At 52.3% G+C, this 18,845-nt stretch overlaps 1 protein-coding gene across 1 annotated transcript in view; it reads left to right on the top strand.

The window, feature by feature from the left end:
- The window catches only part of PSMD1 (proteasome 26S subunit, non-ATPase 1), a 114,456-nt gene extending 96,594 nt beyond the window's left edge, over positions 1 to 17,862 (top strand). The window contains exons 20-25 of the mRNA XM_006264155.4: positions 463 to 632; positions 2,986 to 3,078; positions 4,842 to 4,934; positions 8,083 to 8,229; positions 13,272 to 13,426; positions 17,652 to 17,862. Coding sequence (XP_006264217.1) covers positions 463 to 632; positions 2,986 to 3,078; positions 4,842 to 4,934; positions 8,083 to 8,229; positions 13,272 to 13,418 — 650 coding nt within the window. The 3' untranslated portion in view covers positions 13,419 to 13,426; positions 17,652 to 17,862. The remainder of the gene's footprint in view (positions 1 to 462; positions 633 to 2,985; positions 3,079 to 4,841; positions 4,935 to 8,082; positions 8,230 to 13,271; positions 13,427 to 17,651) is intronic.
- The last annotated feature ends 983 nt before the right edge of the window (positions 17,863 to 18,845 follow it).

Genomic DNA, 18,845 nt, shown 5'->3' with positions numbered 1-18,845 from the left:
GGTGAATACTAAGACACGTATTTCAGTAGTAACTCAGTATGAGCCATCCTACAAGCTATCCTATTAAGCAAGTTGTGTACACAAAATCAGACAGATAGTCTGTGTTTCCTGTGATTCCTGTGTCTGAGAGTCAAGCGATGCTTTCCTTCCCTGCCCCCCAACCGCAGCTTTGCTGCTCTCCGGACAGAATTAATAAGGAAGGTTGTCTCTTCACTGCTTCTCTGTCGGGGCAATAACTAGTTCCCCAGCGGTCCAGATTACTCTGTCCCAGGTGCTGGTGCTACCTGAGACCACAGTGTGGGGTATGGGGTACCTGTACCGCAGGGAGTTTGCTCCAAGGGTGAGAGCAGCTTGGTTTGTGCTACGGCTCTCTCCACAGCAGGTGTCTCAGAGGTGGGCCCTTTTGCATGCTCAAGTGTCTCTGTTAACTGGCTCCCTTAACGAGTCTCCCCTTCTTTGCAGGTGGCCACAACGTAACCATCTCGCTGCAGTCAAGGACGGGGCATACTCACATGCCGTCGGTGGTGGGGGTCCTGGTCTTCACCCAGTTCTGGTTCTGGTTCCCCCTCTCACACTTCCTGTCGCTGGCTTTCACCCCGACCTGTGTCATTGGCCTTAACAAGGACCTGAAGGTATGTGCAGCTACGGCTGGGAGAATGAAAGCTGGGTGATAAGTGCCCTGAACGCTGCTTGAAGCTTCTCCATGGGTGTGGGACTCTTACTTGCTACAGGCAGGTGATTTGCTTCGTGGTGAAGTGTCAATAACTGAATGTTTTCCTAATGAATTGTTGGGGCCAAGATGGCAAAACCTTTTTTATTCCTTGAACAGTAGCAGTATTTCTTCTCAGAGTAAGGAGAAGGTGATCTATAAGAGTTAACTTCTCGAGGTGCTTACAGTGCTCCAGAGCTGCTAGGTATGGACCTTAGCATTAGCCTTCTCATTTATAGCTTTGTACTCAAGAAATCACTGATTTTGGTTTAGGCTTTGAATTGGAAGAAGCCTGAACGTTTTGGAGTTGGCACTGCAGACCACTGCTTTGTGGCTGTTGAGAGAGATAAAATGTTGCTGGCTCTGAGCCTTGCATTTCCAATTCACGTTGAGTGACACAGACAACATTAACATTTTGGTAAATTTTCAGTGCAGCAAACAGCCCTGCACCATCAGGAATCCAGCAGTGGGAGAGCAATAGGGAAAACTCTTCAGAGTCAGAGGTGTTCACAGGGTTAAGAAAAGACCCTTTGTGCACTGCATCATGGCATACCCAGGGTCATCCCACTCTCAGCAAGCAGCATACTTTTATTTGACTCTTCCATTAACATGGGAGAGATTGGGCTGCTTGTGTCTTGCTTCCCTGCCAGAGCCTGCAAGACCAGTTTAATTTTACAGTTAAACTTGTGCTGATGGCCCTGCCTCTCAAGGTGTCTCCAAATGAAGGCCCTCAAGGTGTCTCAAAATATTTTACAGTATTAACTCATCCTGAGAGCAACTATGTTCTTCCTGGCATGCACCCAGGAGACTCCGAGACACATGATCCCCACCAGGCCGGCTCACAGGGACCCACCCTCTCCTCCATCCTGTCCCACACTGGTATGAAGCCTCTGGTGGGGAGGACTAGACAGACCATCCCACAGAGCCAGCTCTGTCCTCTTCTCCTCAGGCACCAAGTGCCTTCTCAGACATCCCAGCACCGTGGCTGTGTCCAGGAAGGGAATGCTGCGGGGAGCTCTTTGAATAATTAGTTTCCTCTGTAGCTTTTCTCCCCTGCCCTCATCATCAACGGCCTTTGCCCTTATCCTGTGTGAGCAGATGCAGGCTCCAGATTCTTCATTGCCTTTAAATGCCCCATAGCCACAGTCACAGGACACTCTACCTTTGCCCTACTCTGCTTCCAGGTTCAAACTCAGCCCCGCAATCTGCATGTCCCCGTCCTCAGCTCAGTTACCCTGACTCTGCAGGCTGAGGAACAGTGGCCCCCAGCCTTTCAAAAAAACATGTTGTTGACTGAATAAACTAGTGCCAGGCTCTGCAAAACCACCCCCCAGCTCTGCTGCCTGCAGTGACTATCCATGAAACAGTTGAATGTAGGATTGCAGCTCTTTAACATTTGAGCCCTCCATGGGGGTAATCCAAGCTGCAGGGCCGGGACTGCTTCCCATTGCCTAGCATGACAACAAAGCAAAGCCTTCTGTGCCCAGAGTGCAGGACTGGGACGATCTCCAGGCCATGCACGCTCGTGTTAGAAGACAGCACCCATCTGTGCAGCTGCATATCGTCACCGGGACTGAGGGAGAGTGCGGCTGGAAACTCCATCTCTTTGGCAAACGGCGCAGTGTGGCCAATAAAACCCTCTGTTTGCTTGAACGAGCACTGCAAGCTATAGGACATGCATCTTGCCTCTTCCGAACAGCACCTCTTCTGTCATTATTAAGCAGCATACTGTGATGGAGTAGAGGATGAAATGTCATGGGGGGGTGAACTCAGTCGAAATATGTAGGTGGAGAGTTAGGGCTGTCAGAAGAAGCTGTCTGCTGGGAGGTGGGAGTGGTGTGTAATGTAATATGTGACATCAGGGAGGACAAGCATCTCACAGGAAGCAGATAGCAGGTGAGGGTTGATCTCATCTATGAGGTGCTGACACGGCTGCTCCTACGTCTTGCAACCGGTTTTGTGCTCATAAGCAAGCACGGCAGCTATGCTGTGAAAGCAGCAAAGCCAAAGCTGGGTGTGACAGGTGCGCAGTATGCAGGAGAAGTCATGCTTTGCCAGACTTGACTGATACCATAATTGAAGTAATGATGTTACAACTGAACGTTTGTCTCTGATATCAGCTTCTCTGCTTCCACTCATTCTCAGGCAGCTTCTCTGCTTATCCTTGCGCTCATCTGTGCAAGCAGAAAAATGCAGCTGAAGCTGCTCTTCCACTCCTTTGTCCTGTTTGTTGCCATTCCTTGCCTCTGATCATCCCTTCCAAATTCTCCTTGCAGATGCCAAAAGTCCAGTACAAGTCCAACTGCAAGCCCTCTACGTTTGCATATCCCGCACCTCTGGAGGTCCCCAAGGAGAAGGAGAAGGAAAAGGTAATTATGCTAATGAGGTAACTCCCTACCCTGTCTGGACTCCCTGGTGTAAACCCACATGGCACTGGTCTTCTCCTGGCAACACTTGCTCTGTTGTTTGTACCTGAGGGAAAATCCTGGGTGGTTCTGCCCCTGGTGCTGCCTCATTTCCTTCCCTGCCTTCCTTGGTTTATGGTAGCAGTTGCCATAGATGCCTTGGCATGTTCTCTTATTCTTCTGTCACCGTTGTTATGCAGCCATAGAGGCTGGCCTGTTGGTTTTGATACCCTGCCTTTACCTTTCCTGTCTTGCTGCTGCCTCTGAGGACTCTGGTAACCACAGCATATGACTGTCACGCTGTAGATTTGACCCCCAGCCAGATCTCTGAGTCGGAGAGTTGCCAAAGCATCATTTTCTGTGCTTGAATTGGTCCCCTGACACACTGCCTTTGTCCTGTCTCTGTGCAGCCTCTAGCACACAATCTTGCTCAAGGCTACGGTGCCTTAGGACCACTGCAATCTAAGTCATAACCCTGGAGGATAAGTTTCAGTTGTCCTGTGGGCTGGTGTACTCTTGAGCAGGTGTCTGTAGGCCCGTGGGTTTATAAAAGGACAGATGTAGAAATGGGAGCATCTTAGTAAGAAGAAATGTTTTTGGTTGTAGCTGTGTTGATCTTGGTAAGAAAAATGTACAGGTGGCAGGTTCTGGCACTAGGTGTTGGCCAGGTTAGTAGGAGAGCCCCGGCTGATGGCCATCATCTGCAAGCTCATGCTGCTTGCAGAATCAGGCCTGCCTCAGAAAGGTGGGAAGCTCAGGCACGGCGTGCTGAGCTGCAGCTTCATACGAATGTTGCAAAGCACTTGAACACAACTGAAGGCTGGAAGTGAGGGTTTCCTAGATAAGAGGCCTGCAGAAATGAGGTCAAGGTGGAGGTGAAGCTTCTACCAAGGAGCAGTTTCTTTTGTCTTGGGACTGGATTGGATGGTGCCATGTCAGAAATAGCAGAGCAGTGGGTGTCTGGACTTCTCCCCTGCTGCGTCGTCCTTCCCTCTCCCACGTTCGTTCTTTGTTGGGGCCACACGTAAAACTGTGATGGATTTGGTTGTTTGGTGGGATGAGCGTGGACCTGCAAGACATTCTTGTCTCACAGTAAAGAGAACGAGGCAGATGGTTGCTGAGAGGGAGCAGCTCTGTGGGCACTCGGCATGTACCAAAAGTGACGTTTGGCATAGTTGTCTATTTTTGGTTTCCAGATTTGTTGTTTTTCTCCTCTGGGTATTTCGAATGCATCTGGCTGAATGTCAGTGAGAAGCAGCAGTCTGCGAATGATGATGCTGGGAGGCGTAGGTGGAGGAGGACTGACATAACTGCATGACAGTGTGAAGAATATCTCCCAGCCTGACGTTGTCTTGGCCCCGAGATCCTGGGAACAAACTTCCCTGTCACCAGAATTCCTTGTAACGTCTCATGTTGTTAAAAAGTCCTCTTAGTAAAGAGCCCAACAGTGCTGAGTAATCTTTGGCTTAAAGAGATGCCATCCCCTCATCCACACAGCCATATCTGGCCAGGTCTTTTCATTGCTTTCCCTGCATGCCATTTCTCTTCCTGTGCGCCCCTGCGTCTGCATTGCATATCTGGGTGCCACGGAGGGAGTGAGACAGCTCTGACTTGTGTCTGCCAGCACAGCACTGACTCAGCCCTTGGGTCCGATTGTCTGGGTGGGAGATGGAGCACTGTGTCCAGCGGCAAAGCCATTCTAAAGCCTTCTTTTTTGAAATGCCCAGGTATCCACTGCTGTGCTCTCCATCACTGCAAAAGCCAAGAAGAAAGAGAAGGAGAAGGAGAAAGAGAAAAAGGAAGAGGAGAAAATGGAAGTGGTGGGTATAAGTTATGACACTTTGTTGTCTTTCAGGTCCTGTACAATACAGCTCTCCCTTCCCATTGCCCCCTGCATTGCAGCAGTGCTAACACAAGTCAGTACGCTGAGTAGATGTTTTATTCCATTTACTAAAGGGGGTGTCGGGATCTCCATTCTTCACTAGAGAACACTCCTTGGCTAACACTAAGCAGTTAGCTTCCTTAACCTGTCTGACGTCACGAGCTTGGTATGTTGTGCACATCACTTCCCTTGTCCCTGGTTTATGTTTTCAAGCCCACGAGCACGTTTCTCATTGTTATTGCGGAAGAAGCGTAACACAGCCCATGTTTGCTCCCGTGGTGACCATTTAGAAACCTCCTCTGAGCGACATTCCTTACAGCAGTTGTTTGGCGGTGTCTGCTGCCGTTGCAGTTGCCAAACAGTTTAACTTGTAGCTCCCTGTTTTCCCATCCCCACACCACTGACACATTCGCCTTGCTGGCAGAAATCTTTCGTGCTTGTTGATCCAGTGGAGAGTGCAAAATCCTTTCCCCAGTCAAAACAGTGGCTGCACTTCATTTGTCTCTACCATGCTCATGCAGCCCAGGAACGATGGAGCTCTGGGCACTGCCTTCTTCGGGTATAACTTGCTACAGCCACAGTGGCTTTCTCAGAGCTTTGCTGACTTAATGCTGGCTGAGGATCTGTCAGCTTGCGTACAGGGGAGCATGTCCAAGAGCAAAGGGGTGGGGGCAGGTGGGTGTGTGATGGGCTGAATAATAGGTTCTCTGTGATTTGCAACCAGTTGTGACACTGTTCAGACAGCTTGAATCCTTCCCATAGCATGAGAGAGGATCCCACTACGTTTGCACTCCTAACAGACAGCTGCTTCTGGCATGGTGGCATGAGGGGGAAACTGTTCCACTGACACTCGGCAGAAGCCTTCTCCCAAATGGCTCTCCCACCAGCTAGATGAGAAGATCCCGGCTTTTGGGGAGCATGGTAGCTTCCAGGTCTTGAGAGGGATTTGGCAAGTCTCCCAAATTGTGCAGTGTCTGTTTTTGTTCCTCCCCACCTCCAATCTCTGAGTCCCACCCAGCACTCCAGCCTGCTTTTGGGCACTGTAGAGATTAAAAAAAAAAAGAAAAGAAGAAAAAAAAAAAGCCCATATTCTGAGAGTGCAGCCTCACAGCAAACTCCTCCCAGGTAAACAGCACCTGCTGCTACAGTTGGCTTTTATCACTCCTCATCCACCTTAACAAGGTGCCAGTGTCAGAAATTGGTCGGATCCAGATAAATGCAAACGTTATTACGCAGTGGCATCTTTTAGCTCTAAAGACGAAACGAGGTCACATACGAACAGAGAGCAGGATAACATCAAGGTCACACGCCTAAGTTCCTGTAGGAGCGTCAGTATGACGACACTACACTTACAAACACGTTGTGGAGCAGCTTTTAAAGGGCTGTGCGGAGCTCCACACACTCAGCCTGTCAAACCATTAGGAGCTATTAAGTGCAAAGCAGATGGAGCATTGTTGCCAGAGCCCTGAAAGGGTCAGGAAATGCAAAGATAACGCTGCTACCTGGACGTTACCTTGTGCTTTGCCATTTTTTCAGCACTGCTCTGAGCAATATGGGCTGAGCAAAGACAAATTTCCCAAGGGGCTTTACAGCCTAAAGGCACTTAAGGTGAATGAAAGAATAGGATGGATTGGAAGGGGCAGGCCGTGTTCGTCTGTCTGTCGACATGCATGCTTACTTGTACACTGTCACCACTTGCAAAGCTGATCTGGGCAGAGAAAATTGTCAGCAGGAGCAAAGAGAGAGGTTGCTGCCCCCTGCCACGTTTGAGTTCACCCAGTGACTTCACCCATGCTCTCATTTTCCTCTGTGCCTCAAGTGGGGCTTGTGGGATGACTCCGTAAGCAGCACAGTTTGTAGCACAGCTGGTCCTCTTTAAGGTGTTGTCTGCTGGTGCAATAGGGGCTTTCTCTGAACCGCACCATTGGTGCCTCCCATGTGACATCCTCCTGTTCATACCAGGGTATTCCCACGTTGCCTGCTGCTTCCTCAGCCTGTGAACAGCAGATGCAGTGAGCAATAGGGCAAGCATGAGCTAGACTCTGAAATACTTGAACAAGGCTGTCTGCTGCTTTCATTTTGGATCACAAGCTGTTGAGTCAGCCACAGTATTGCAGAATGTACCTGTGGCCCTCTCCAGAGAGTCTCCAGGACTCAGCTGAGTTGCCTTCACCACCCATGGCCTGAAACGGCAGTGATAGCTTTATGGCTGGGACAGCGGTTCTCAACTGGGGTGAGGTGGGGCTCCCTCAGGGGTGTTGCAGTGGCCAGATAAAACTGCTCCATGCATTCCCCCTGCATTAGGCAGCAAAGCTATCTTGTGCCATGCAGCACTTCCAGGTCTGGTGCCCCCTACACTCCTCCAGAAACAGGCGTGGGTGGAAGCGCCCCATCCATTTCTGTTTCTGGAAGGAATATGGGGGCTGCCAAACCAGGTTACGCAGCACTGGGTTACTCAGCTGCACAAGGCAGCTCCTGCCTGCTTTTAGGCTGATTAGAGGGCCTTAATGCAGGGGGTGCACATGCCCAAGACAGCCCTTCCCAGGCTGCTGCACAGGAGGTACATGGGGCAATTTCCTCTGGAGGCAGCTGAACCCAGCTGAGAATCGCTAAGGTCAATTCGGGCAGCACCAACCGTGGTTCTCAGCTGGAAGTGCTGTCACGTTCAGAAAGGTGGAGGTGGGGTGCTGTGACCCTGAGAGGGGTGAGACCCACTGGGCCAGGGACATCCTTGGTGGGCTGGCTCGTGTTGTCATCAGGACCACTGGAGCATGTTGCGGCTGGACGTGAAACTTGGAGCTTAGGCGAGCCTCTGTAAGCTCCTAGTTAACCCCGCTGCATCCAAAATATGGGTAACATTAACCAAGAGGCTAAACTGTAGCAGGGCAGGTTGGATGCCTTGGATTTAAGTGCATGTTTCACTGCATTGTAGAAAGGGTCCATTAGCCTGACTTCTCCTCGGGGTGAGAGGACAGGGTTTGAGTTCCTACCCCGTGCCTCAACCTGAGCGGTAAGTTTAACTGTAGCTTCAGCTTTGAGAGGGTCGAAGCCTTCAGTTAAAACCCCAGTGGCCTTGTTTATTCCAGGATGAGACTGAGAAGAAGGAGGAGAAGGAAAAGAAAAAGGAGCCTGAACCTAACTTCCAGCTGCTGGACAACCCAGCCAGGGTCATGCCTGCCCAGCTGAAGGTGCTCACCATGACAGAGAGCTGCAGATATCAGCCTTTCAAACCCGTAAGTGCAACCTCTCCTGTAGGAACTGAAGCCTGGATCCTTCTGCCAGGGCGATCCCAGCAAAAGTGCTTCATGCTGGCGTTGGCGGGGTGGCGTGATCCTGAGAACTATAATGCCACCAGCTGAGGGGTCTGCTGCCTGTTAGAGGTTTGGAAGGCAGAATCTCTTGGGGCTTCTCTCCTTCTTCCCCTCTTAATACAGTTGTAGCAGTCAGAAAGCAGAGTGGCTTTAGGCCCTTCTAACCCCCTGGCACTGCCTCAACCTGCTTCCTGAATCTCCCCTTTCTCCAGAGATCACATCGTAAAACTCACAAGCCCTAATAGAGACTTCTCTGGGAATGCAGGAGTTAAATGATCACAAAAGCATGCATTTGATCTGGACTAAGTGCAAGTGACAACTCACATCCACCACTTGTGGCCCTCGCTTCCATCCTCGAGGTACTGCCTCCTCTGCTTGCCACTGGCACTCATGAAAGCGGGGTTTGGGGAGTCTCAGTAAGAGCCATCACGTCAGAAGATTTGGGGGTGGAGGTTTTTTACCGTAAGAGCAGAGGGCAGGGGCCTGTTCAGTCTGGGCGGGGGCCTGTTCAGTCTAGACAGGTTCTAAATGGGACAGTACAGGGGGCAGTGGGAATTCATTCACCACCTGAGGTGGAGCAAAGCTACAACTTGAGGGCACCTGGGAGAATTTAAACTTTCCCTGGAAAATCTGCCAAGGGAAGTCAAATTCCTGGAGCATTTTGGGGTAAGGTTGTCCCAGTCTGTGAGTGACGGCTCAGGACTGAGGGAATCTGCTTCTCTGGGTACCGGCACGTGGTCGCAGGTGCTTGAGGTCCCTTTAGCCCAACCAGGTCTTGGCAGTGGTGGGACGTGGCAGCTCACTGCGATTCAGGGCTAGCATGGGAAGCCTCGTTCGGCTTGCAGAGTCCGACTTGCACCTTGTCACCAGGGGCAGACGCTGCCAGAGGGGCTGGTTCCTACCCCTTCCCCAAAGCTGCGTGGTTGGACTTCCAGGATTGTTGCATTCATGCTAGCGGCCTGAGCTGTAAAACAGAAGGCAGCGGTCTCTCCTCCATGCCAGTGCCTTCGATGTCTGTGCTCAGAGACGTTGCTGCCCTGCCTGTGGGGCCGCAGCAGTAACATTGTCGAACACTGCATTCTCTGGTGCATTTTTAAGGGACTCAAAGCTCTGTCCAGTACATTGTGTGCAGGGAGTTCAGCTCTTAATACAGATCTGAGATGTTTTATGGATTTGTTATCACTACAGTGAATCCGTTACAACTTGCGCGGGGACTTTATGATCCTGTGGTGGGTTTTATGCTTAAATGTTTTTTTTTTTATTAAACAGATTTATTAGCCAGCCACACCAGGCCTCCAGAACAATGTCTTTTGTCTCTGGGTAATATAGAAGAGAAACAGTTTCTGATAGTAGGAACAGGAGATGGAAAAGACCAATTAGTTATAGCCCATGGGCTGGCCAGCTGGGTTATGAAATACTGCGATACTCTGGAAAGCTACTGAGTCAGCCTACAGGCTTGGCTGGCCTTCTCTATTGTGCAAGAGATGGGGTGAATGTGGGGTTTCCTCTGTTCTGGTAGCTGCCTGTAAGGACAGGCCTTCTGGGAAGGAGGATTTCCTCAGAAAATCGCTTTCTAAATAAACTTGGACTTGCTGGTATTTCCTCCATGTGCATCATCCACTGTGGAAACTCTTCTTTAGGGAGTATAGGGTTTCTTCAGGCATCATCCTTTTAAAATGAGGGAGCGATCCAGCTGACAGGGTTGAGTGTACTCCGTGCCTGGTCCAAGGGGTGCTCTGCAGCTGAATTGTTCAGGCGTGCTTGGCCATTGAGCCCGAACTGAGCTACGAGGGATGCAGCAGTCTGCTTCCATCTGCTCCTGTGAGAGGGGCTGCCAGCCTCTCGATAGGGCGGTAAAGAAATGGCCCCACTCAGGTGGGATGTGGGCTGAGATCCACCTCTCACTGCACGGCATGTCGCTGAGAGGTGGAGGCCTTCAGACCGCTGGGGCCCCAAGCTGGCCAGGAAGAAGGCTGCACTGCCTCTCCTGGTGCTGTCTGCCCCGGGCTTTCTCAGTGATGGAGACGTGGAAGCACAGCAGCTTTCCTGTGTCAGCTGAGGCAAGTTACAGGCCGGTGCTCTGCCAGCAAGAATGCTGCCACAGAACAGGGGTGTGCAAAATACGGCCTGTGGCCCAGATCCGGCCTGTCAACTGATTGTGTCCAGCCCATGGGTGGGCAGCTGCAAAATTGTGGGATCCAGTCTGGGAAGCAGGCAGCTCTGGCTGCCGCATTGTGCCAGGCAGGTGGGCTAGTCCCAGTCCTGCCTACAGCTTGCACCAGCTCCCGCCCCATGTGCCAGAAGTAGCGCTGGATGCGCGCTGGCATCTGCTGCGGACACTGCCGGCAGGTTCCTGCTGGGGACCAGTGCAACTGCTGGGGACCGCAGCTGACACGCTGATGCAGCAGCGTCACCTGCGGACCCGGGTGGATGCCCCAGTCCCCAGCAGGAACCTGCTGGCTGCATCAACAGCTGATGCTGGCGCCTGCCCAGTGCTGCTTCCAGTGCATGGACTGGGAGCTGGTGTAAGCTGCTGCGACATGGTGTAGGTGCAGGATGGTTTGGGGGGTGGGTGGGAACAGGAGGGAGAGAGGTGGCCCTGCCCACCTCCTGCCACAGCAAATGGTGGTGGCTGCTGCTGGGCACCACAGGACCTGGCAGCCGGCATGCTCACTGCTGCCAGGGCCCTTTTGGCTGTGGTCGTGTGGAGCCTGTGCTGGGACTGCCCTGCAGCTCCTCTCTGCTGCCCTGTGGGCCCTGGGCAGCTCGGAAGTGGCGCTGGTGGTGCCCTGCAGTGGCAGCAGCCAGAAAGACCTTGGAAGTGGCAAGCATGCCTGGTGCCAGGTCCTGCAGTGCCTAGCATCTGCTGCTACTGCTCATCACGAGCAGGGGGTGGGCAGGGCCGCCTGTCTCTGTCCCCCCAACTCCCCCAACCACCCCACGCCTACAGCACGCCCCCGCAGCTTACATCAGCTCCTGGCCCATGTGCCACATCACTGAGCAGGTGCTGGCATCACTATGGATGCAGCCAGCAGGTTCCTGCTGAGGATTGGGGCATCTGTGCAAGCCCCTTGTTGGGGCAGCCCAGAGGTGGCACTGATGATGGCAGGGTCCCCAACTGAGCTGCCCCTGCTGAAGCTGCCACCCATGCCAGCTCCCTGCCTGCCTGCGGGCCCATTCCACATAGGGAGGCTTGGTGAGCTGGTGCGTGGGATGGGAAGGAGCTGCTGACCCAGCCCGTGCCAGATCCCCAAAACTCCCTATGTGACCTGTGGGCCCAAATAATTGCCCACCCCTGCCATAGAAGTACTCTTTGAAGCCCAGATGATACCCTGGCCTTCAGATGTGAGCGGGGCTCTAGCTCCACCAATTCCCCCCTGCCCCTACCCGCTGAGCTCAGGTCCAGCACTGGCTGGGCAGCCATTTTTTCTGGCAGGCTGAGATGTTTTCTTGTGACTCAATAATTAATTCTCCTTTGTTTTATGAGGTTCTGCTAATGGGCTTCTCAGTCAGTGGAAGCTGATGATCAGATTAGGCCCCACTCGCGAGGGTCTCCTGGGAGGAGGTGCTGCTTGCTTGCCCAGCTGAAATGTCTCATCAAACAAATACATGTTTTGATCTTTAAAGTCCTGTGGAACATGTCAGATCCCAGCAGTGGGATGGAGCCTGGCGCCACCTTCCAGCACGTGGAGACAGATAATGGACTCTCCCAGCTGCTTCTGCTCTTCCCAAGCAGGCAGCAGCCTGAGTCCTGCGCACGGGGCACGCTCAGACCTACACGCGAACCTCAAACTGGAGGAGATAGTTCGTTCGTACAGACCTGCTCAGCAGCAGTTTGGGGACAGAGAGCGTGACGCCCCGCTCTGAGGCTCAGTGACCTCAGGGTATGATGGAAGTTGTGATTGCTTCTACCAGGGGACCCCTTGCCAAGAAGCTTTCGGGTGCAGACCTAGGCCAAAGTCAAAACTCTGCATGAATCTAGTGGCCTGGCTTGAGCCTGCCTGTTTCTGTAGCCAGTGGCATGCATAGAAGGGATGTAGCCAGTGTCCTATCCAGCTGTCAGCAACTCCCCAGCCCAGAACCATCAGGAGAAACCCCTCCAGTGCCATCAGTTTTACTGGCGTCTAAACAGCACGGCCATTTCTGCAGCAGCCAGGCCTTGCACCACAGAGGGCTTTGCTTTGTGGATCCCACGCTTCAGGAATCGTAGTCATAGAGCAGTGGGACTGGGAGGGACCTCCAGAGGTCACATCTAGTCGAACTGCTTGGCTGAGGCAGGATCAGCCCTGTCCAAACCATCCTAGACCAATCCATTATCTAACCTCTTAGCAAAACTACACCGTCAATGCTGATACAACGCTAGACATCACACCCGAACCTGCCATAGGTAAAGCAGGAGAACCATGGTAGCCAACCTCTTGTTGCTGCAAAGATTAATATATGCTCAAGAGGAAGGCAACCCCTCTCCTCCCAGTTCATACCAGTCTGACCAGGGGGTAAATTTCCTTCCTGACCCCAAATATGGCAGTTGGCCTGACCCCGAGCGCAGGGGCAAGACCCTCTAGCCAGGACCCTTCAGCTTTAAGTCCCAGCAGGAGCATTGGCACAGCCCAGTGATCATCTCCAGCCTGGGCTGCAGGCAATGCCCACTGCCTCTAAGGGAGGCTTATAAACACACTGACACGCTCCCTAGCACTGTATTTAAGGAAATCCTTTGCCTTGCGTCTGTTGTCACCAGTCCAGGTGGGGCCCCGGTGTTGGCAGTGGGTGAATGTTGCTTCCATTGTGAACAGATCGCTGGAAACCCTTGTCCTACATGCGAGTAGAACGCTCATATTGATGGGTAACGAGAGTCCAGCGGAGCTGGCATCTTAGTTCTTCCCTAGGTCGAACGCGGCAGTGTTGTTTGCTCCGACCTGAGACTGTCTCCAGGCACTGACACGCTCGTGGCTCTTGTCTTGCAGCTTTCCATCGGGGGCATCATCATTCTGAAGGACACCAGTGAGGACACCGAGGAGCTGGTGGAACCAGTGGCAGCTCACGGCCCGAAGATTGAGGAAGAAGAGCAGGAGCCTGAACCACCAGAGCCTTTTGAGTACATTGATGATTAGATCCTGAGGTACGGCGCCGTCCCCAGAACTCCTCCAGCCGTCCCTGCGGCTCCACCGATGTCTGGGAAGTAAAAAATCCCCCTAGTCGATCACCATGCTGTCCAGTACCCGGTGTTTTTGTTTTGGCTTTTCTCAGTGAGGGGCATCTTACAGGTATTTGTGCTGAGACTGGTAGCAACAGAAGCTGAAGTCCTCTCGTGTGGACGCTGTTCCATGGGGTGCGGGTATGGCTGCAGTACAAAGATCTTTGTGCTGCCTGCAGCTGGCCCAGCCCTGGTCATCATCTCTCATCAGCAGGAGACCAGTCCATTTCCACACACAGGCTTTAGCCCAGAGTGGGCAAAATGCGGCCCATGGGCCAGATACGGCCCGCCAGGCCATTCTGTCCGGCCCACGGGACCCCTAAAAAATTTAGAAAATTAATAGTTATCTGTCCCTGGCTGCCTGTCATGTGGCCCTCGATGGCTTGCCAAAACTCAGTAAGCAGCCCTCCACCCAAAATAATTGCCCATCCCTATAATAATTTAGCCAGTCAAGAGGTCCCTTCCAGCCCTAATGTCTATGAAATATGAAATGAGTGGAGACTGTCACTTGGTGCAGAATGATATCTCAGGATACGGGCACATGACAAACCACTGAGGGGTCAGCTAGGGGGTGAACTGCAGTTCATCAGGTGTTTCATGGTAACGAATGTTCAGCCTGGGTAGGAATGAGGGCTCCCCCCCCAATTTCACATAGAGGAAAGCAGCTCTGCATGTACTGCATTGTTAAGACTGTGTCATTGTTGAGTAGCTATCACCACATCAGTTCACAACCCAGCTTGCCTCCTGGGTGTTTTGTGTCGTTGCCCTAAGGGCACGGGGTGACTTGCAATGTGGGTCCAAGTGCCCTGGTAGAACTGGGAATACTGGCTCCAGTCTGTTTCCCCAGCACTACAGCAGAGGCAGTGCCTTGTGTGATTCCCCAGCATCACCCAGCTTCTTTCCATTCTCGCAATGGTGACATTTTGAAAAAAGGAGCAAGGCCCCTTCTCTGTCTTACTGCTTGTCCCAATGCTTCCTGCTTGGGCTGAGACAGAGGACCCCAGGCACCACAGTCACAGCCTTGAGCCCGTTTCTCAAACCCCACCTGCTCCAGGCATCAAATTGTCCAGCTTGCACACTCTGGTTGGATGCAGGGGCAGGGAGGACTAAGTGGATGTGCCGACTTGTCCGGTGGCTTTGTTCCCAAATGTAGGGTTAGAAACGCGCAGTCCATCCTCAGGTACCCGGGCCTCTTGGAGAGCACCTGCTAGAAGTCATTTGGGTAATTAAAACAGTTGCAAAGTACAGATCTAAGAGGACAGCCCCAGAACCATATAGATTCATAGATGTTAGGGTCGGAAGGGACCTCAATAGATCATCAAGTCCGACCCCCTGCATAGGCAGGAAAGAGTGCTGGGTCTAGATGACCCCAGCTAGATACTCGTCTAACCTCCTCTTGAAGACCCCCAGGGTAGGGGAGAGCACCACCTCCCTTGGGAGCCCGTTCCAGACCTTGGCCACTCGAACTGTGAAGAAGTTCTTCCTAATGTCCAATCTAAATCTGCTCTCTGCTAGCTTGTGGCCATTGTTTCTTGTAACCCCCGGGGGCGCCTTGGTGAATAAATACTCACCAATTCCCTTCTGTGCCCCCGTGATGAACTTAAAGGCAGCCACAAGGTCGCCTCTCAACCTTCTCTTGCGGAGGCTGAAAAGGTCCAGTTTCTCTAGTCTCTCCTCGTAGGGCTTGGTCTGCAGGCCCTTGACCATACGAGTGGCCCTTCTCTGGACCCTCTCCAGGTTATCCGCATCCTTCTTGAAGTGTGGCGCCCAGAATTGCACGCAGTACTCCAACTGCGGTCTGACCAGCGCCCGATAGAGGGGAAGTATCACCTCCTTGGACCTATTCGTCATGCATCTGCTGATGCACGATAAAGTGCCATTGGCTTTTCTGATGGCTTTGTCACACTGCCGGCTCATGTTCATCTTGGAGTCCACTAGGACTCCAAGATCCCTTTCCACCTCTGTGCCACCCAGAAGGTCATTCCCTAGGCAGTAGGTGTGCTGGACATTTTTCCTCCCTAGGTGCAGCACTTTGCATTTCTCCTTGTTGAACTGCATCCTGTTGTTTTCTGCCCATTTGTCCAACCTATCCAGGTCTGCTTGCAGCTGTTCCCTGCCCTCCGGCGTGTCCACTTCTCCCCATAGCTTTGTGTCATCTGCAAACTTGGACAGAGTACATTTCACTCCCTCATCCAAGTCGCTGATGAAGACATTAAAGAGTATCGGTCCAAGGACCAAACCCTGCGGGACCCCCCTGCCCACACCCTTCCAGGTCAAGACCGACCCATCCACCACGACTCTTTGGGTGCGACCCTCTAGCCAATTCGCCACCCACCGGACTGTGTAGTCATCCATGTCACAGCCTCTTAACTTGTTCACGAGTATGGGGTGGGATACTGTATCGAAGGCCTTCCTGAAGTCCAAGTATACGACATCCACCCCTCCTCCTGTGTCCAGGCGTTTCGTAACCTGGTCATAGAAAGAGACTAGGTTGGTCAGGCACGATCTGCCCGCCACAAACCCATGCTGGTTTCCCCTCAGCATAATTTGTCCTGCCGGGCTCTCACAAATGTGAGCCTTGATAATTTTTTCAAAGACTTTACCAAGGATGGAGGTGAGACTGACCGGCCTATAGTTGCCCGGGTCCTCCTTCCTCCCCTTTTTGAAAATGGGGACCACGTTAGCCCTTTTCCAGTCCTCCGGGACTTGGCCCGTGCGCCACGAGCGTTCGAATATTCCTGCCAGTGGCTCTGCAATGATGTCGGCCAGTGCCTTCAGCACCCTCGGATGGAGCCCATCTGGGCCTGCCGACTTAAAGGCATCCAGTTCTTCCAAGTGACTCTGCACCACCTCAGGATCTACGTATGGCAGTCTGGCGCCTTGCTGCTGCCTCTCCACAACCCCAGTGAGAGACTTGTCGTGCCCCTCGCTTAGGAACACTGAGGCAAAGAACTCGTTGAGGAGTTCAGCCTTGTCCCCCTGTCTGTCACCAATTGTTTCTGCCCATTTAGCAGCGGTCCTATTCCTCCCTGGGCCTTCCTTTTACTCCCAATATATCTAAAAAACAATTTCTTGTTGTCTTTTACTTGGGTTGCCATCCTCAGCTCCATGGTAGCTTTGGCCCGCCTAACTGTGTCCCTACAAGCACGAGCAGAGGAGGTATATTCATCTTTAGTGATCTCACCCTGTTTCCACTTTTTATGTGCTCCCCTTTTGGCCCTTAGGCTGCCCTGGATTTCTCTGGTCAGCCAGGGAAGCCTCCTGGCCCCTTTCCCTTTTTTGCCTCGCTCGGGGATCGTCTTGCTTTGTGCCCGAAGGATCGTTTCCTTTAGGCACAGCCACCCTTCTTGGGCTCCCATCCCTTCAAAACTCCTACTCTGCAGTGCGTCCTTGACTAATCGCCTGAGTGCATTGAGATCAGCTTTCCTAAAGTCTAGGACTTTATATATAAATCAGTGCTGCTCAACCTTTTGGCTCCATGGGCCAGATGAATGGTGTGAGGCTGGATCAGGTCCTGAGGCCCAGCACCCTTTTCCTTGCTTTGCATGATAGGATTAGACCCTGGGAGCCAGTACCACCCTCTGCTGCTCCCTGCATGCCAGGATTGGGTCCTGGGTGTCTGATACCACCCTCCTGCCATCTGCGGGCCAAGATTGGACCCTGGTGCCTGGGACTGCCCTTGCCTGGCCATGGGATTGGGAGCTGGATCCAGCATGCTAGGCTCAGCGCTCCCCATGAGTCCAGAGATTTGGCATGAGGAGAGAGGTGCCACCACTCCTGCCACCAAATATCGGGACCCGTGGGAGCCTCGGTGCAGCAGGCTGGCCCTGGTCCACAGGCCGGAGGCTGAGTACCCCGTTGTTGTTACACAACAGTTACAAAGGGGCACATAAGTCCCTGCATAGCTCTGCAGGGTTCGGATCCCTGAGGACGTCTTGTGCTTCCCGTCAGAGCAGTGGGAATTCACGTGAACGGGTGGGTCAGGAAACCAAGCTCCTTGCCAGCATCCAAATGTCCCCCGGACACCCGAACTTTGGTGCTGGATCCAACCGCATGTGCACCTAGAAGCGTTCACGAGTGCTTTTGGCGAAAGGCAGAAAACCTCTTAGCTAAATGGCTTTGCCTTCCTGGTGTCTCCCCCCTTCTGCAGGACCACATCCCCTGAAGAAGATCATGGGGAAGACGTCCAGGAGGAACTTGCCGTTGAGACCTGCCGTTCAATGCATGCAGCCTGGCCTCTGCGCTGACCTAAAGCAGATAGTCCGTGTTTTATGGGTGAAGAAACAGATCTATGCTATTTAGTGTACTCTTTCACAGAACTTCGTTTTCAAATAAATATATTAAAAACTCTGGATAGAAAACGTGCTTCCTTTTTATTTAATTCCGGTTTATGGAAACGAAGCCCACCCCAGGGGTTACGGCCATTCTGAGTGACCGTCTCATTTCAGAGGTGCAGGACTACTTCCTTGTAGGTGTGAATCTATCCTAGAGCGACAGCAGCAGCTTCTTTTGACCCATGTCTGCTCTTCTTTCCCCTCTGCTGAATGATGCCAGCAAATCCCAAATGGTTTGTCCCTGGCACTAATCCTACCAGTTTGCTTTTATGTTCGAGGCCAGCCCTTCCCCTTTGCAGCTGTCCAGTGGAGGTTTTCGGGTAGAGTGACTCTCGGCGATAGTGGAATTTGCCCTAGTCACCCCAGGTACATTGATGGATAGTCCTCTGCTGGTAGAAAAAAAGGGGCAGGGTGTTTGTTGGAAAAAAAGGAAGCTTGTATCTTAGAAATGCAGCTCATATTTCTTTCCGTGTTACAAAACTCCCCGTCGAATCCTTTCTCCAAGTATGGAAATGGAGCCGGGATAGTCGGGAGGGGTAAGCGTGGTCTAGAATTAATTCGATGGGGTGAATCCAGACATGCAAGTTCTGGTGTTAATGTGCATCCTTGGAGGAATCAAGGATGAATTACCGGCTGGGAGCGTGGAATTTGCATCTGTCAGAAGGAAAGAATGCAGCGCTCCCTTTTGCTGTCTAAACATCTGGGATTTCACCTGTTGTGTGTGTAACGCTTTTGGAGCTGCACCGCGGTCGAGCCAGAGAACGTCAGAGACAGCCAGCTGCAGAACAGCCTTTTGTCTGCGCTGGCTCGTTCGAAACAACCATCCCTTAAACCTGATGAGGTTTTTATTATGCGAATCGCATCCAAGAAAGACTATTACCCCATGTGAGCGTACTGGAAACTTGCAAGCCAGGTCTACAAAATACACAAGACAGGACTTCCATGGCCAAAGTATTGTTTTTGCAGCAAAACCTTTGCCCGGGTGAAAACTATTCTAGTAATGGCATAGT

The sequence above is a fragment of the Alligator mississippiensis genome, chromosome 7 (assembly GCF_030867095.1).
Source record: "Alligator mississippiensis isolate rAllMis1 chromosome 7, rAllMis1, whole genome shotgun sequence".
NCBI lineage: Eukaryota > Metazoa > Chordata > Crocodylia > Alligatoridae > Alligator > Alligator mississippiensis.
Note: the sequence above shows the minus strand (reverse complement) of the source record. Positions and strands in the feature narration are given on the sequence as shown.